Source organism: Odocoileus virginianus, chromosome 12, assembly GCF_023699985.2.
Source record: "Odocoileus virginianus isolate 20LAN1187 ecotype Illinois chromosome 12, Ovbor_1.2, whole genome shotgun sequence".
Taxonomy (NCBI): Eukaryota; Metazoa; Chordata; class Mammalia; order Artiodactyla; family Cervidae; genus Odocoileus; species Odocoileus virginianus.
In genome coordinates this window covers 67,971,584-67,990,268 of record NC_069685.1, presented here as the reverse complement: position 1 = coordinate 67,990,268, position 18,685 = coordinate 67,971,584, and the positions used below count along the sequence as shown (strand labels likewise).

The 18,685-nt window shown below is 64.8% G+C and overlaps 1 protein-coding gene across 2 annotated transcripts in view; it reads left to right on the top strand.

The window, feature by feature from the left end:
• The window catches only part of GNB1L (G protein subunit beta 1 like), a 29,259-nt gene extending 11,035 nt beyond the window's left edge, over positions 1-18,224 (top strand). For both annotated transcript variants that reach the window (XM_070475778.1, XM_070475777.1), the window contains 6 exons: positions 6,222-6,348; positions 6,733-6,858; positions 10,015-10,177; positions 12,203-12,301; positions 14,647-14,862; positions 17,776-18,224. In XM_070475778.1, the coding sequence (XP_070331879.1) occupies positions 6,230-6,348; positions 6,733-6,858; positions 10,015-10,177; positions 12,203-12,301; positions 14,647-14,862; positions 17,776-18,027 (975 nt within the window). In that variant the 5' untranslated portion in view covers positions 6,222-6,229 and the 3' untranslated portion in view covers positions 18,028-18,224. The remainder of the gene's footprint in view (positions 1-6,221; positions 6,349-6,732; positions 6,859-10,014; positions 10,178-12,202; positions 12,302-14,646; positions 14,863-17,775) is intronic.
• Positions 18,225-18,685: the final 461 nt, after the last annotated feature.

The window sequence follows — 18,685 nt, the reverse complement described above, 5'->3', positions numbered from 1 at the left end:
CTGAATGGCGTCACGGTGTTTCCTTTCTTCCACTGGCTGCTCTTACGCGCTTTTGAGGTTGACTCGCGGGGAGGCCTGATCAGCGCTGCTTTGCTGAGGTGTAGGGTCCACCACTGTGTGTTCAGCCTCTGTGGGTGTTAGGACCGCCCCCAGTGTGGGGCCTTTTTCTTGAGACACAGCCAAACTGTATTCCAAAGTGACTGAACCAGTATACGCCCAGGAGAGCTCCCCCACTCCCCACGCATCCCAGCAGCTGGTGGTGTGGCCTGTCTTTAGCACTGGCCGCTCCCTTGACCCTGCAGGGCACGTGGCCGCGACTGTCACTAGATTTCCCTGATGCACAGGGCCGGTGAGTATGTTCTCATGTTCTGATTTGCCACTTCATATCTTCTTTTTTTAAGATACACACACACACACATATTTATCTGAATTTACTTGTTGGCTGCACCAGCTCTTAGCTGCAGCCTGTGCAATCTAGTTCCTTGACCATGGATCAAACCTAGGCCCCTGCACTGGGACTGTGATGTCTCAGCCACGGGACCACCAGGGAAGCCCCAGGAACCTCTCTGCTGGGGCCTTCCCTTCATTCATTTCAAGTGTGTTTACCTTTGCCTCATGGAGTACAATCAAAGGTGCTTAAAACCCTTATCTCATGTTCCCAATGTCAGAACCATTGCGGTTGGCATCTGTAAATGGTCGTTTGCTCCGAGAATTTATCTCATTTCCTGGTTCTGTGTGTGGAATAACTTTATGTCGTCCCCTGGACGTACCCTGGACGGACTATTGTGTTGGGTCCCCTGGAGAACGTTCAGTGTCATGTTAGCAGGCCGTCACCGCAGTCAGATGACCCCTCCCTCTGCACGGACCACAGTTTTTTACTCGCATATCCATTTCCAAAGCTTTCGCCCACTCACCAGTCACTCTGCGGTCAGCCTGAGCCCCGGGCCGTGTTCAGTGGTCCCGACTCAGGTGTTGACGCTGATGCTGCTTTGGGTCCATCCCACCCCACACAGCTCAGAGGTGAGCGCAGGCTTTCCAGGGTTCCTTCCACAACTGCCTGTCTGTCTCTGTAGCTCTCTGCCCTCTGCCGTCTGTCTCACACACAGGGCCCTTTCTGCGCGGTCCCTCTGGCCACAAAGTCAGGACGGCCCTCAGAGCCTCTTCTCCCACACAGCTCTGCATCCAGGGCCACACCGAGGGCCGGGCCGAGAGAGGAGAGAAGCAGGTACCGTGCCAGGCACTGCTGGGGAATCAGAGCTGGAATCTCCAGAACCCAGGGTGGTGGTGGCCGTCTGGCACGCTCCCACAGCGTGTGCTGCGTTTTTGACTCCATCCAGGACTCAGCCGTTTTCCCTGCACTGAGCTTAGTTCCTCTCCAAGTCTTAGCCACCCCTGCCTCGCAGCCCTGCAGCCTGACCCAGCCTGGAGGCAGTGCCCCAGGATGCAAACACAGAAGCAGGAAGCTCGTCCCCACTCAGCTCAGCTCTCCAAGTTCCTGCCTGCCTCCAAAGTCTGTCTGCTGTTGTTCACTTCTTAGAGCTTCAGTTCAGTTCAGTTCAGTTGCTCAGTCGTGTCCGATTCTTTGCGACCCCGTGAATCACAGCATGCCAGGCCTCCCTGTCCATCACCAACTCCCAGAGTTTACCCAAACTCATGTTCATCATCTTTCTGTCAGTGATGCCATCCAACCATCTCATCTTCTGTCGTCCCCTTCTCCTGCCCCCAATCCTTCCCAGCATCAGGGTCTTTTCCAATGAGTCAACTCTTCGCATAAGGTAACCAAAGTATTGGAGTTTCAGCTTCAACATCAGTCTTTCCAATGAACACCCAGGACTGATCTCCTTTAGGATGGACTGGTTGGATCTCCTTGCAGTCCAAGGGACTCTCAGGAGTCTTCGCCAACACCACAGTTCAAAAGCATCAATTCTTTGGCGCTCATCTTTCTTCACAGTCCAACTCTCACATCTGTACATGACCACTGAAAAACCATAGCCTTGACGAGATGGATCTTTCTTGGCAATGTCTCTGCTTTTTAATATGCTATCTGGGTTGGTCATAACTTTCCTTCCAAGGAGTAAGCGTCTTTTAATTTCTTGGCTGCAATCACCATCTGCAGTGATTTTGGAGCCCAAAAAAAGTCTGACACCGTTTCCACTGTTCCCATCTATTTCCCATGAAGTGATGGGACCAGATGCCATGATCTTAGTTTTCTGAATGTTGAGCTTTAAGCCAACTTTTTCACTCTCCTTTTTCACTTTCATCAAGATGCTTTTTAGTTCCTCTTCACTTTCTGCCATAAGGGTGGTGTCGTCTGCATATCTGAGGTTATTGATATTTCTCTCGGCAATCTTGACTCCAGCTTGTGCTTCATCCAGCCCAGCATTTCTCCTTATGTACTCTGCATATAAATTAAATAAGCAGGGTGATAATATACAGCCTTTGACACACTCCTTTTCCTATATGGAACCTTTCTGTTGTTCCATGTTCAGTTCTAACTGTTGCTTCCTGACCTGCATACAGGTTTCCCAAGAGACAGGTCAGGTGGTCTGGTATTCCCATCTCTTTAAGAATTTTCCACAGTTTATTGTGATCCACACAGTCAAAGGCTTTGGCATAGTCAATAAAGCAGAAATAGATGTTTTTCTGGAACTCTCTTGCTTTTTCGATGATCCAGTGGATGTTGGCAATTTGATCTCTGGTTCCTCTGCCTTTTCTAAAACCAGCTTGAACATCTGGAAGTTCATGGTTCATGTATTGCTGAAGCTTGGCTTCAAGAATTATGAGCATTACTTTACTAGCGTCTGAGTTGAGTGTAATTGTGTGGTAGTTTGAGCATTCTTTGGCATTGCCTTTCTTAGGGATTGGAGTGAAAACCGACCTTTTCCGGTCCTGTGGCCACTGCTGAGTTTTCTAAATTTGCTGGCATATTGAGTGCAGCCCTTTCACAGCATCATCTTTCAGGATTTGGATAGCTCAACTGGAATTCCATCACCTCCACTAGCTTTGTTCGTAGTGATGCTTTCTAAGGCCCACGTGACTTCACATTCCTGGATGTCTGGCTCTAGGTGAGTGAGCACACCATTGTGATTATCTGGGTCGTGAAGATCTTTTTTGTACAGTTTTTTTGTGTATTCTTGCCACCTCTTCTTAATATCTTCTGTTTCTGTTAGGTCCATACCATTTCTGTCTTACAGCTTCAGGTAATTGCTATTTATGTTTTGCCTGGAGGTTTTCTTTGCAGTTGACCGGAGAGAGAGGAGAGAGTCAGCATCGAGCCTGCTCCATCCCAGCCAGAACCAGAGCTGCTGGGGCGGCATCAGTCCTGGGCGGGAGCACCTCTCCTTAGCTTCAAGGACTGTTCTCTTGTCTTAGTGTGTGGATTGTCTGTTCTTGTCTTTTGCCCAATTTTCTATTTGGTATTTAGCTCTTCCTTCGTTTTGAAGACGTCCACGTGTTTTAAAGATACTTTAGGTTTTTAGCCCTTTTGATGTCCAACAGTTAAACGACTCCTGGTTAAGTCTTTTATTTTCTTAGTTGGGACTGTAATGGAATTTTCTCTGCTGGGTTGCTGTTTGTGTCCATGGAGCCTGTTGAGTTCTCTTTGCTGCTACCACCGTGCTGAAGTTTTCCTTGACTGTCTGAGTCTGTTTCACCCTTTTTTATCTCGGCTCTCCACGTAAACCAGGAGCTCATTGCGGCCCGCACGTGGCGTGCGGTCAGCGCGCTCTTCAGGCTCAAGTTCAGAAGGGTCGCCCTGCTGTCCCCGTGACCTTGACTTTTGCCCTGAGTCTGAGCCGCGTGTCCTCTCTGGGCCCCTGTGGGTGGGTCCGGAGGTTCCTGAGGCCTGGGCAGATGGGCGGGCCTGTCCTCGCGTGTCCCCCGGGGGGTGGTGGGTGGGGCGGCCTGTCCTCGCGTGTCCCCCGGGGGGTGGTGGGTGGGGCGGCCTGTCCTCGCGTGTCCCCCGGGGGGTGGTGGACGGGGCGGCCTGTCCTCGCGTGTCCCCCGGGGGGTGTAGGTGGGGTGGCCTGTCCTCGCGTGTCCCCCGGGGGATGGTGGACGGGGTGGCCTGTCCTCGCGTGTCCCCTGGGAGGTGGTGGACGGGGCGGCCTGTCCTCGCGTGTCCCCCGGGGGGTGGTGGACAGGGCGGCCTGTCCTCGCGTGTCCCCCGGGGGGTGGTAGGTGGGGTGGCCTGTCCTCGCGTGTCCCCCGGGGGGTGGTGGACGGGGTGGCCTGTCCTCGCGTGTCCCCTGGGAGGTGGTGGACGGGGCGGCCTGTCCTCGCGTGTCCCCCAGGGGGTGGTGGACGGGGCGGCCTGTCCTCGCGTGTCCCCCGGGGGGTGGTGGACGGGGCGGCCTGTCCTCGCGTGTCCCCTGATAGAGCATCTCCTCTGCAGCCCCAGAGCAGCCCCTGCCCCGAGCAGCCTCTCCCCGGCCCGGTCTCTCCAGATCTGAGCAGGCTGCACTCTGCTGCAGCTCGGGCCGTCGTGGTCCTCAGCCGTGCAGCGTTGAGTGCGCCCCAGCCCTGCACTCTGCTGGGTCCCTCCGCACCTGCAGGCCCCCCAACTGGGCCGGCCTCCTCGTCTGCTTGCGCTGTTGACAGGGGCCGGTCCAGGGTGCTCCCCATGAACCACCAAGGCCTGGTCTCGGGTCCTGGTGAGGGATACTCAGGCTGCAGTTCCAGCCCCGAGGTAGCTGAGAGCTGTGAGGCGATGTCGGGCAGCTCTGGGCGCAGCTCCAGCTCCAGTTCAAGCCTGACAGTTCCGCCGGCGCGGGGTCTCGCCCTCAGGGGCTGCTCCTGTAAGATGACCTGCCCCCCAGAGCCCTGGCCTTGTCCCTCGCAGGCCAGGACTCCAGGCCAGGGGTCAGGCACAGGCTCCTGCCCCTCCTGCGCCCACACGGGGTGGGGGGCCTGCAGAACCCAGAACCCCCACACAGTGTAACCCCTTGGCCTCCTCGTCTGGGGGCTGGGCTTGGGGGCCTCTTGGGGCGTGTGTCGCAGTGGTGGAAGAGCCTTCAGACTCTCTTAATTTTTTAAGAAATGTGTCTTGCAAAACGCATAGCTGTGCTCTGTGGATTAACTGTTGGACTCCTCTGCCCGCCGAGGGGGAGAGTGACAGGCCAGGGGCGAGGCCTCCAGGTGGCTAGGTGCTCACCGCTCAGGGCGGCCAGCTGCCAGGAGATGGGATAATGTGATTATTCTCAATTAGATTAATAAAGAATAATTAGACGTCATAAATCAAGTCATCATGGGGTATTGTCATGGGAAAAATATGTAGCTAGAATTAATTAGTTTTCAAATAAAGCGTTTACTTTAATTGCCTGAAATGATGGAGCCCTTAATTGCTGAGGCTTCGTCTTGGCCTGAGCATCCGGCTGTTGTAACAACGTGACGAGTTTGTTCCCTGCGTCCTTCCGTCGGGAAACAAGGTGAGGGGGCCTGATTCATCCGCTGGAGCCAGCCCCGTACAGGTTCTGGAAACTCCCGTCAGGCCGCGGGCGGATGGCGAGTGCAGGCTGGGCCTCTGCTGGTGCTGCCCCGGGCCCGTGCTGCGTGTGCGCGCGCCCGCTGTGTGAACACGTGTGTGTGCCTGGTGGCCTGCACTGTGGGAGCCCCTCGGCCCCTGCCCCGTGGCACTCTGATGGCTGTGTGCAGACTGGGGGGGACTGTCCGGGGCCCAGCAGGACAGCCCCTCAGCCGCCCTGGGCCGTTCCCAGCTGTCCACTCGGCCTGGCCCAGGACCTGTGGGCAGACAGGTGGCTGCCAGCGGGACTGGGGCAGGGTGGTCAGGGGGGGCTCAGAGTGGCCCCGGCAGCTCCTCCTTTGGGGGGTCCACAGGCCTTAATCACGAGACCAGGGATTTGAGGCAGGGTCTGTGCTCTGTGAGAGCAGCCCTCCCGGGCGGTGTAAAGTTACCGGGCCTGCGTCTTGCCCGCACACCGTGGGGGCCGCTGCTCTGCCCCTGGGTGGCAGCGTGCGGGGTCCGGAGCCTGGAGGAGGCCACTGGCCGGCCCGTTGCTTGGGCCGGGGTTGGGGGGATGACCGGGACCTGCACACCCCCGACTGCGCAGGGAGGGCTAGGCAGGAAGGGCAGCCCCGGGGATGCAGAGGGCAGGGCAAGGGCTCCAGGTGATGGGGGCCCACCGTCTGGGGGACCCCGGGGCGCCCATGCCATCTGGAGGAGTGAGGAGCACGTGGTTGTTCATGCCCCCCTCTGTCTGCAGGCGAGTGCATGGCAGCCCCCACGCCCCCACCGCCGGACCCCCAGTTCGTTCTGCGCGGCGCCCACTCAGCCGTGCACGCACTGCACTTCTGCGCTGGAGCCGAGGGGCATCCACTGCTCCTCTCAGGGTGAGTGCCCTGCCCAGGCGGCCAGGAGGAGTTGGGGGAAGGCCCAGGCTGCCCCCACCCTAGGCACGCACCCTCGGCCACCCCACAAGCATGCAGGGTGTCTCTCTCAGCACCCGCTCCCCAGGAGAGAGCTGCTCCGGGCTCCTGCCCTGCCTGGAAGCAGAGTACATCTCCCGGGCGCATGTGGCCAGCTGTCCCCTGCAAGTTGCTGGCTGGAGCGCCTGCTCACTGGCCAAATAGTGTCCCCCCAGCCCCCACCCCACACCCAGGCCTGACTTCAGCCCACCCCCCGACCCCGAGGCCTGACGCCAGCCTGCCCCCCCGCCCCTGGGGCCAGCCCTGACCACCCCCCCCCGCCCGGCCCTGACCGTGCTGTCTGAACAGGTCGCTGCGTGGGCTGGTGCACATCTGGAGCCTACAGACGCGGAGGCCGCTCGCGGCCCTGGACGGCCATGGGGGCCAGTGTGTGACCTGGCTGCACACGCTTCCCCGGGGGCCCCAGCTGCTCAGGTGGGTCGCGGTGGCGCTGACCCAGGGGTAGAGGTCTCCTGTGGACGGCCCGGGGCCCCAGCCGCAGGGCAGCCCCAGCACCACGGGGCTGTCCTAGGGCGGCCTCTGTGGAGAACCCACCGGGGAGCTCCTGTGGGCTGGGGCTGTGGATCCACTTTGAGCACAGCGGCCGCAGGCTCCCCCTGTCAGGGCCCACAGGCCGCGGGCGGCTCCTGAGTGCTCGCGCCCCAGCCAGGGGCCTCGTGGGTGGCAAGGAAAGACCACGTGCCACAGCGAAGACCAGACGCGGCCACAGCAGCTAATGAAGCAAATGCTGAAGATGAAGGGAGAGCCACTCCTCGCCCGGATGGTTGAGGCCGCGCCCCGCAGCCCCTGGCCCGGGCGGGGCCCACACTGGCCCGCCGCCCTCTGCAGGCTGGGCCGTGGTGTAGGGATACCCGCTCCACAGCTGCCTTCCTGCGTGGGGGAGGTTGGTCCCCGGGGCGGCACCGAGCCTGCGCTGAAGCTCTGCAGGCTGCTGGGGGGGGGCGGGTGCCGGAAGGCCCTGCAGGTGCTGGGGGGGTGGGAGATGGCAGAGCGAGGGGTACAGTTTCCGGGCAGGAGACCATGTGTGTGGAGGCCGCGTGGGCCTGACCTGTGCATCCCAGGAGGGGCTGGGGGCTGGCATCAGGGCAGGGGCCCGCGGAGGCGATGGGACGCGCCCCAGCTGGGCGGTTGGCCAAGAGGCAGCCGGAGGGCGCTGGGGGGTACAGGGCACGCTGGGGGCCTCCGCCTTCCCCTGGAGAGAGGCACCGTCCAGGACTGGGGCCCCACTGTCAGACTGCCTGCTGTCTGGGGCTCTCTGCCTTTCTTCAGGGGTCATACCCCCAGATAGCTGACAGGTCAGAGGGCTTTCCCAAGCACCCTCTGCCCCAGAACTCCTGGACAGGTCGGCTCTGCGGCTCTGGACTTGAAGCCTGGGCACCTGGGCACCATGGCGCCTGGTCCCCAGGAAACGAGGCCTCTAGGCCCCAGGGGGCTTCAAAGCACTTTCATGCTGGACGCAAGCATCTTGCGAGCCTGGGGCGGCTGAGGCTGGGCAAGTCGGGGCCGTGTCCTGGGCGTGTGCTCGTCCAGCCCCTGCAGGGCCTCGCCCCATCCCCCACACTGCCCAGATGCACCCCTTGCACATGGGCCTCGCTCTCTCCATGATGGTTGGAGTAGAGGCTGTGTCCGAAGACCCTGCTGAGCTGCCCAGCCTTCCTCCTGGGTGTCGAGTGGAGGTGTAGGCCTTTATGGGCCCCCTGCTCCCCCAAGCAACCTGGGCTATCCTGGGGGAGCCCCCCAGGAGGCGGGCCCCTTGGAAAGCCGGCCTGTGCACACGTTGGGGGGTGCTGGCGTGCGTGCGTGACAGCTGGCCAGGGTGCCCCGCCGGGACAGACACAGAGCGCGCAGGTACTTGAGGGGCCAGGTGTGTATGGCAGCGTGGAGGCTGGGGCCCAGCTGTGTTTGTAAGTCTGGCCTCTGAAGTGGCACTCGAGGGGAAGGTGCCCCTTCACGTCAGAGGCCGGAGGACAAATCTGGGGCCCGGGCCGGCCTCACCAGGCCCCGCAGCCCCCCGGCCTGGCCTGCACGCCCGAGGCCACACCTGTGCCCATGGGCGGGCCCCTCCTTCTGCTCTGGGCCGAGTGACAAGCTTACAGAAAGAGGCCTGGGAGTTTGAGCGTGGCTGTGTGGTCGTGGGAGAGCCCTGGGCAGCCGCGCTCCCCCGCCCCTGCTTGCCTGGCCCTTCCTCTCCATCTTTGGAAGGATGCCCCCACCTTCTTGCTTTACCGTCTGAACAGGCATCTCCAAAGTGCGGAGACTCGTTTTCAGTTTTGGGGGGTTTTTAACCTAAATGAGCGACCGGGCAGCTTCCGCCCACCCTGCCGGCGGGACGGGCCAGGGTGTGCGGCTGCCATGTCGTGAGTTCCTGTCCTGCTCTGCACGTGTGGTCCAGGTGCCTGCCTTTGCCAGTGCGCAGCAGAGGGTTTCACCTGGGGCTGGTGTGGATGAGGCTTGAGAAGCCTCCCGGAGGCCCCCGGTGCCCAAGAAGAGGCTCCCGCTGGCCGGCCTGGGGTCGGGGTGGTCGGGACACAAACATCAGTGAGGACCGTGGGCGACGGCCCGTTAGTCACACGGGAACAGGCGGAGGTGAGGGCCCCCCCTGCCCCGGGGGGGTCACCATCGTCCACACAGGTGCCCACTTCGGGGGGGCGGCTTTTAGTGGGCACACCTGGCAAGCACATCTGTGCAGGCGTGACGGGTGGGCGTCAGCCTTGTGCACAGGGTCGTCCCCGTGTTGTTGGCCCCGAGTGTGAAATGCCACCCTGGAGATGACACCCAAGGGCCCCCACACACACGAGGGACAGGGCGAGGCACAGCCTGCCCGGTCCAAGGACCTGGTGAGCGCTGGCCAACCATTGTTCGCCCAGGATCCAGGCTAGCCACTCCCAGCCCGGCGATGACGCGCGTGGCTGTGCCTGGTCCTTCGGCTCGGGGGCCAGCATGGAGGCCCCGTGTCCCCACTGCCCTCGTGGGCTGCCCAGCCCCGTCTCTGCTTCTGTCCCGTCCCACGCATGACTCCTGCCCCGGGTACGGGCTCATGGCCCGCAGGGGGTCTCGTGCAGCCCCCAGGTCAGCCCACCCGCTGTCCCGGCCCCTCCGTCCCCTCCCACCTGTGCCCACGTGCCTCCCCGTGTTCCTGGCCCTTGGCCGGCCCTTGGTTCTTTGGGCTAAGCCTCCCGTTCCCTGGACCCCTGGGGCTCTCGGCTCGGACTGCTGCGGTGGGCCTTCGGGAGGAGACCCTCTGCGTCCATGCCTCGTCCCCCGGGGGCGTGCGCGCAGTGCACATGTCGGAGACGGTCCCCTGCTCCTGGGCTCCTCGGACGGGAGACCCGAGGGCCAGCAAGGGGCCGCTGCAGGGACGCAGGCTTGAGCTGCAGTGGGCCCAGCCTTTCAGGGCGTCAGTGCCAGGCAGTGGGCGGGCTCCCGCGACCTGTCCTCAGTGTCCGCCCCTGTCTGCCACGGACCCCAGGCCGGCGCATCTGGGCCACAGGCGCAAGTGTGGCCCTTCTCAGTGCAGGAGCCGGGGCCCTCCCCGCGAGGGTCACAGCCCGCCTCCTCCTGTTCTGGCAGCCAGGGCCGCGACCTGCAGCTGTGTGTGTGGGACCTGGCAGAGGGCAGGAATGCCGTGGTGGACGCCGTGCGTCTGGAGAGCATGGGCTTCTGCAGGGCCTCCATCCTGGCCGATGGCCCACAGCGCTGGATGGTGGCCGTGCCCGGGAGAGGTAATGACGAGGTGAGTGAGCCCCGAGCAGCTCTGGGGTCTCTGAGCGGCCTAGGCCTGGTCTTCTACATGGTGGCCATGGTGGTGGGCTTGGGCAGGGGGCCCAGGTGGGCTGAGGTCTCCGGGAGGCCCTCAGGGCATCAGGAGCAGGCAGACCCATGTGGTCCAGGTGGGCCTCAGAGCCGGGCCAGCAGGGGAGGTGGCCTATTGGGGTCAGAGCTGGGCGCCGGCGTGAGGCCTTGGGCAGGGCTGGGACGCTGCTGGGGGACATGTACCGGGGTGGCGACTGCAGGACAGAGGGGGACGTCAGAGAGCAGGCCCCAGGGTCACTGTTTGGGGGGCGCAGGCTGAGCGGGGACTGGTCAGCTGGGCCTGGGGGGGTGCTGGGGGGCTCAGAGCCACATACCTGGGGGCGGCACCCCCTCCATCCCTCACTGTGTCCCTGCTCCCTGAGGGCCGTTTGGCAGGCAGGGCTGGGCAGGCACTCGAGCCCTGCACCCAGGAAGTTTGGCCAGCGCCCAAGAGGAGCCGTGAATCTCAGAGCAGACCCAGCTCATAAATAACGAGGCAGGAACAGGCGTCTGTTTGTTCGCCGAGGCACCTAAATCTCCAATTAGGAGCTACATGTGCTTTTGTTGCCAATTTGCCAAAAACCTGTTAAAAGTTTTATTAATGTGAAGAGAGAGGGCTCCGCTCTCTACTGCGGCAACAGCTAGATGGTACTGAGCCTTCTGCACTGGCGCCCTTCCCGAGCGGGCGGCGGGGTCTGGGCCGGGGGATAGGCGCCTCCTGGGAGGGGGCCGTTCGCCGTGTTTCCGCCTGGACTCAGGCCGCGGGCCCGGGGGCGCCGGATGTGCCCAGGACGTGCTCCTGCCCCACCGGGCCTGGCCGTCTGGGTGGCCATGCTTGCCCGAACCAGACATCCTTCTGGAAGCAGAACGTGCCCTCGGATGCCAGGAGGGAGCAGTGGTGTGTGGGAGGCCCCCCACCCACCGACCACAGGGACCGCGGCCACGCGCTCTCAGGCCAGCACCGCCCCCGGCCAGGCCCCCAACACGCAGGCCCACGGCCCCTGGGCCCTGCCCTCGGCCGGGACGCGCCTGGACGCCTGAGGCCTGGGGGGCCTCCCCCGAGAGGACCCAGTGTCCTGGTCTGCCCAGTCACTTCCGGGCCACACCCTGGGCCTCTGCGTCCTCCCCAGCGTCCTTTGTCCTGCTGGCACCTCTCCTGAGCCTCACAGCTGCCGCGGGGGTGTGTTCGGACTTGTGGCGGGGCAACCCTCTTGTGGCTCAGGTCCTTTTCCGCATCTTTGGGGCAGTGAGGACAAGGTGTGCGGGGCAGAAGCTGGCCCTGCAGGCACGACAGTGTGGAGAGCGTGTGTCAGACGCATGTGCGTGTGTGGTGTTGGTGAGAGCGTTCACCCCCACACCGCATGTCTGCACCTCTGGTTCACCCGGAGTCCCTCCCAGGGGTCCTGTGTTCGGTCCTGTATTCCCAGCAGGCGTCCAGTCCTCTCAATGCTGCAGACTGCACCGCGGCCTAGCCATCCGCAGACCTGGGCTGCCTGTGTCCCCGCTGGCACGCTGCCCGTGGCATGTCCCCCACAGAGTGACCACCGGGCAGGGCACCCAGGAAGGTCTGTGCTGGCGTGGGCGACTCCAAGCACAGGCCAGCGCAGCGGGCACTGGGGGCCAGGACAGCCCGGAGGCTCCAGGCCATCCATTTCAGGCCCAGTCCGGCGGGGGTGCCAGGAGGGCGGGGGCGCAGGCGCTGAGTCAGCACGCCGGGCCAAGCCGCCCGGCCGACCAGGAGGTCAGCGTGAGGGAGGCCCCAGGCGGCTGCTGGATGGTAGCGCCCTTGAGGGCCCCGCCGGTCACTGGGGAGTCACGTGTGCCTCCCACACGGCCGGGAGCCAGGGGGCCGTGCGGAGGCGCAGACAGGCCCGCAGCGCCGAGCTGAGTGAGCCTCGAGACTCCTGCTTGTGCGGCCCAGACTCAACCTGGCTGCAGCCCAGACCCGCCTGTTTTTTACTGTCAGGTCCAAGTTCTGGAGCTGCCGTCCAAGACGTTGGTGAGCTGCCTGAAGCCCGAGGCGGGGGCCAGACTGGGCATGCCCATGTGCCTGCAGCTCTGGCAGGTAAGGCCCCACGCCCGGCCACGCCCTGGCCACGCCCCCGGGCGTGAGTCATGCCTATTAGGGACGGGGCTCCTGGTCCCCCTCTTCCACCACCTTGCCATCCCCAGCCTGCCCCGCTCCTGCTGCAAAGGCGCCTGCAGCCCCCGCAGGACACGGGCTCGTTTTCGCGCCCGTGGGTGGTGGGGGTCAGCGGCCACCTCCCTGGGGAGCCACGTGCAGCCCTCTGGTTTGTGGGCGGTGCTGGCCAACTGTGCAAGCCTCGTGGCCTCTGCTCGCGGGATGAGCTGCCTAGCTCTCTAGCTGGTGGGGGGCTCAGTGCTGCTGTCCAGCGGCCGTGTCTGCCTCTCTCGGCCGACCTTGCTGACCGCATGTGGTCGGGAGGTGTCTCCGAGGTTGCAGCGGGGGTGGGGGCGGCCTCGGTCGCCGTGGCATCTCTGCTCCGGGGGTAGCGAGTGGACGGCTCAGGGCATGCACTCCGGAGACTGGGCGGCGTCCTTGCTGCCACAGACACCATGGGGAGCGGGTCACTGACCGGGGCCGCTCTCCTATGCCACTGGGACTAGGGGAGCCATCCCGCCCTGCAGTTAGATGTGGCCCCACGGGGTGAAGGGGCCTGTGCGCCCCGCTCCTGGCCCTCCAGGGCCCTGCCCTTCCTCATACTCGCTGCCCCTGCAGCTTCTGAACTGAGAGCAGCCCACGGGGGCGTAGGGAGGTGTGGGCCCCGAGACGCCCCTGGACGGTGAGGCTGTGGGTGCCAGGCTGGCGGGCCAGGGGGGTGGGGGTGCTCACAGGCCCCAGAGGGGACACATCGCATCCACTCACTCTCTCTGGAGACGCTGTCAGTGTCGTTGCCTAATCGTGTAAGAATTCCATCAGAACCACATGTAGAAACAGGATGTACAAACTTGTCAAGGTAACCAGCACAGCTGACAGAAGGACACGCTGAGCTGCGATGGCTGATACGGATCCAGCCCAGAGCCCCTGGCTCAGAGTCCGCTCTGGATGTCTCTCCAGGCCTGGGTCTCGGACTGCCTACCGCTGACGGATCCAAGTGTGGCAGGGGGCCTGACCAGCCAGTCAGAGGCCTTCTTGTTCAGCTCCTGAGAACAACGGCGTGTGTTGTGAGGAGGATGGTCACGTGGGAGGTCAGGGGTCATGCACACCCGACCTGGAAGCTGGCCTACCAATGCCCGCCCTCTGGCCAAGGAGCTCCCTGGGAACCTGGAGGTGCTGGGGCCCCTGTGGCCAGCACACCCGAGGGCGGGTGGGGATGCTGAGTGAGTGGGGGGGGCCTGCCCGTGGGGTCTCTGTGTACGGCAGGGGGCCTGGGGGTCTCAGCGCAGGGGGGTGGGCCCCGCACCAGGAGCTCTGACTGCTGCCCCCACCGCTGCACGGGGCCCGGACGGGTCGGTGGCGTGCAGCCCTCACTTAGCCATGTGCTCGGAGCCCCCGGCCCAGGAGCGGGGCAGCCCCCGTGCCAGGGGAACATGCAGGCAGGGGCGGCGGGAGGCCAGGGCGGAGCCCCCAAGGGGTGGACCCAGGCCCAGCAGTCCGCACGGTGGGAGCTCATGTAGTCATCTGAAAACCGGGCACACGGGGGCCCTCCCATCCCTCCAGACCCCGGGTGGACCCGTGCGGGGCTCCCCGCCCCCTTCTCTCCCCGGCACCCTCGCGTCACGCGTGCGGTGCAGCCCCAGGCCCGCAGGAGGGCCGTGTCCAGTGAAGCCCAGGCCGTGTCCAATGGCAGCCTCCCTTCCCAGGGCTGCGGCAACCCCGGGCCAGGCCCCCGCTGGCCCTCCAGGACCCAGGGCGGCCACTGAGCCCCTGGTCGGGGAAGCCTCGCGGCCCAGGTGAGGGGCGGGCGTGCTCGGTCAGCTCTGAGCCCCGGGGGCTTGGCCAGCGGTCCCGGGGCGGCCACCAGGCTCAGGGCAGCTGCTCCTGGTTGGTGCCAGGCCGGCCTGGGGTCCACATGCCCCCCACCCCCTGCGGCTGCTGCGCAGCCTCTGACCCGTGCCCTCATCTATCACACGGCGGGCGGGGCGCTGACTCCATGGGCTTGGCGGCCAGAGGCGGGGGGCTCGCAGTGACGTTGACAGAGTGCAGAAGGCTCATTTTTCACAGAGACGGAGCTCGGGGTTTTCTTTGGCCGGCTTGCCAGACAGGTGGCCGGCCCTGCCCAGGGGTAGCCGCGCATGTCAGTGGCGGGAAGGAGCCGGAGGGCCGGCCCGTGCCCCGCGTCCCCTGGCGCTGGCCCAGACTGCCTGTTGGACCCCCGGGCCCAGCGGGGCGGGCCACCGTCCCCAGCCCTTTCTCCCCACGGAGCCGATGCCCCACTGTCCCCGCAGGCTGCGTCCAGCTCCCGCCCGTCGCTTCTGGCCGGCTACGAGGACGGCTCACTGGCCCTGTGGGACGTCTCCACGCGGAAGGTGTGCAGCCGCGTCGCCTGCCACTCGGAGCCCGTCATGGGCCTGGCCTTGGACCCGTGGAGGGCCAGGGGCGTGTCGGGCTCCGCGGAGAAGGCACTGGCCGTCTGGAGCCTGGAGGGGCAGCAGGCACTGCAGGTCAGCGGGCCGGGCCGCGGGTTCATCCATCCTGCTCCGCGCCAGCGGTCTGATGGGCTGAAACAATATTTAGGCATGAAGAGGACTTGGTGCAGGTCCCCGGCTAATTAATCATTCGGGCCGGCGCGGGCAGGCGGCGGGTGAGGGGCCGGCACTCCTGAGCAGTTCACAGGGCTTGGGTTTCTCTCGGGCCTCGGCTGACAGCGGTCACGTCTCGTCCATCTAGAGGAAAGGCATGTAGATGCGGGCTGTGCAAGCCAGTTTGAAAACTCAGAGGAATTTGGTCAGTAAGGAACTGATTAATCAAAAAAAAAAAGAAAAAAAAGAACCAAACCGTACGTGGAGAAATCCCCTAGTGAGGCCCCTGTAGCGTCTGCATGCTGCCTGGTGGGGGTAGGGGGGCCTCGGGGCAAAGTGACCCAGGCCTTGCCCACCCTCCATGTCCACAGAGCCCCTGGGGCCACGTCTGAGTGCCCAACCCTGTGGGGAGCCTGGGTGCACACTGGCTTCTGGGGGGGGTGGGAGCCCCCGTTCGCCAGGAGGCCTTGGGAGGCTGAGATCCTGTCCACAGCCAGCTCTGAGGGCCCAGGTCTGGGGAGCAGGTCCTGCACCCACCGAGGACCCCTACAGCGAGGGAGCACGGGGCAGGGCTGCCAGGGTGAGCCACAGGCAGGAGTTGGGGGCTGAGGCTAGACTCCAGCGGCTAGAGGAGCGCCAGCCTCCAGAAAGGCGCCCCCTCGGGAAGCCTGCGCTGGAAGCAGAGCGAGTGGCCGTGGCTGCAGGTGGCGTCTGAGCCGGGCACCGTGTCCCCGTGGCCGGGGCAGCACCCCAGCTCCCCTGGCACCGGCCCGCTCCCCGCAGACCGGCCTGTACCTCACTCACCAGCCAGCACGGTGGCTGCCGGGCCTGTGTCTCAGCGAGCCCTCGGCCCCTGTGGGGTGGGGCAGACCAGGTCCCCACCGGGCTCTCTGCTGTGGGGTGGCACTTCTCCCATCACCAGGACCTTGGAGTCCTGGACGCGGGTGGTGGGAGTGGACATCCCCGAGGTGGGCAAGGCTGCACCTACTTATCTCACGTTGAGGGCAGAGGGCCCACCAGGTGGACATCAGGGCCCCTCCTCCTCTGCCCCTGCCTGCTGCGGCCGAGGCAGCACCCCCACCCATGGGGTGCTGCACCACTTCCTGGTGTCGCTTGGACTTCAGCCCAACTGGCCGAGGCCTGGGGACCAGGCGGCTCCACGGAGAGCCCCACCCACCGCAGCAACCCTAGCCGCCGCCGCCCCCCCCCCACCCCCGGCTGCTCCTGCTGTCTTGGCCCAGGTCAGCCTGATGTGTCTTGCGTTGTGGGGGAAACAGCGACAGAAACGTAAGACTCAGAGCATATGGGGCGCGTCCAGCACAGAACTGGAGGTGCCGCTCGCAGATATACTGGGAACTCCGGGCAGAGGGAGGCGGGAGGAGGCTGGCTGGGCCCCACTCCGCACCATCCCAGGGGTGCGCCACCTCCCGGCCACCTGCTGCCGCCTCTCCAGGGCCGCCCGTCCTGGAGGCTTCCAGGGGAGGGGTCGGGCCTCGGGGGCTGGGTGCGCTGGTGTACACGGGCAAGTCGTGGGCCTCAGTGCTGCCCTGGAGCCACGTGGGCAGAGATGTGCCTCGCCTTCCGGCCACGGCTCTAACAAGCCCAAATCAATCTCTCCGTGGGCAGGCGGGCAGGCTAGCGCTGCAGACGCAGCTGGGGCTCCGCGCGGAGCCGAGCGAGGTAATGGGAACCAGATGGGCCCAGCGCATTCCTGGCACCTGAGGTCACGCGCCGAGCGAGCCCTGGTGGCCGGGTCCTTCCCCGGAGTCCTGGTCCGGGCGGGCTCAGCAGGGCCCACGGTGCCTGGGCCCTGGGTCACCCTCACCAGGACCCTGGGCATCCGCCCACCTGGGGGTCCCCGCTCTGCCCCCTCTGGCAGGCTCTGGGCCGCGGCTGCCCTCAGACAGGTGGTGTGCAGACCGCCCTGCCTCCCGCCTCAGGCGGGTCCATAGTCTTAAAGAGGCTGATTTACACTAGCCAGGCAGCTCTCCCTCCAGGCCCAGGCTGGTCGGCCAGGCCTCCCCTCGCCCCCATTGCTGGCCGGGGCGTGCCGCCCTCCCCAATCCTGCCAGGGGTGCGCCGCCGAAGCAAGCAGTGGGATGTGCGGGCCGGTGGGTGGCAGACACTGCCCACGCGTCCAGGGACCAAGGACAGGGCTCTGACCCCATGACCAACCCCGGTGCTGGCGGGAAGGATGGCCCGTCTTCTCCAGCCCAGGCGGTCCCAGCTTCCAGGAGGAGGAAGACCCTGCCCCCTGGGTCCCTCCCAGGCAGCGATGCTGGCCTGCATGCACCCCACCCCGCAGGGACCCCCTCTCTGTCCCCACTGTTAACAGCCCCCCAAAGCAGGCCACGTGGGTTCTGGCACGTCCACCGCTCTGATCCCAAGGGCTTGAGCTCCCGGGAGAGGCAGGGGCAGGTCCTCACCCCTGACAGTCAGGGCGCAAGCCTGCTCTGCGCGCTTTGCCTGCCCCCGCGGGGCCTTGCCTGTGGAGCAGAGGGGCGGCTGCTCTGGCGCTGGGGCACTCAGCCCCGAGCCTGGATTCCTGGGCAAGACGGGCAGAGGGCGTGGGACCCGCGGGGTGCTTGTCACCGTGGACGGGGAGGAGGAGGGACGTCCCGGATGGTGGGGAATCCTGGAGGCGGGGCTCCTGGGAGTCCCCGGGGGTGGGGCGTCCAGGGAGGCGGGGTGTCCTGGGATGGGGGGTGTCCTGGAGTGGGGCGCATCCAGGGGGCAGAGTGTCCTGGGGGTGGGGCATCCTGGGGCTGATGAGGGAAGAGCATCGGAAGCAAACCTAAGGAGCCGCCTGACGTCTCCCTGCCGGTCTGATCACAGGTGCGCGGGACCCACGAGCTCACCAACCCCGGGATCGCCGACGTCAAGATCCGGCCAGACAGCAAGATCCTGGCCACTGCGGGCTGGGACCACCGTGTCCGCGTGTTTCAGTGGCGGACGATGCGGCCGCTGGCCGTGCTGGCCTTCCACAGCGCCACCATCCACTGCGTGGCCTTCGACACCGCGGGCCTGCTGGCCGCGGGCTCCGGGGACCAGCGCATCAGCGTCTGGTCGCTCTACCCGCCCACGTGACTCAGCATGGAGGGGATGCAGGCACAGAGGCGTGGTCCTGGGCCCCCTCCTGCCCGGGGCCAACTCCCCATCATGACGACGCAGAGACTGTGGGCCCTGGTGGCTGCTGTTTACGGCATAACCAGGCTGGATGCTGGGCACCTGCCAGGCAAGAGAGGCCATTCTCCGTACCTGACAATAAACTCGTTTGCAGACCAGCAGTTTGGAGGTGTGAATTTTCCCAGGTGACCCCTGCTTCCCTGGGGCGGCAGAGCCAGGGCCATCCTCAGAGCGTCCCCCGGCAGGTGGCCGGCCACACAGCGGGGTGGGGGTGGGGGTCGTGGTCCCAGGCTCCACGCCCCCGCAGACAGCCCGGGCTGAGGGCTGAGAGTGTGCCCGAGCGAGAGGATGCCAATGGGGGGTGGGGAGGGGGCCAGGCCTGCAGCGGGGCCCCAGGAGGAGGGCTCAGCCCAGGAGTGAGGCTGATGAGCAGTTGGCCACCGTAGGGTGGCCTTTGGGTGTGGGGCGCGGTGGCTGAGCTGGGAAGACGGCGACCCGGAGCAGCTTCTGACCCTCCTCGCCAGGCTGTGGGCTGGGAGGAAGAAGACCCTGGCGCTGGGCGTGGGGGCTGTGGGAGACCCCAGCGGAACCCAGGCCACAGGCCCCTTGGTCCCACCGG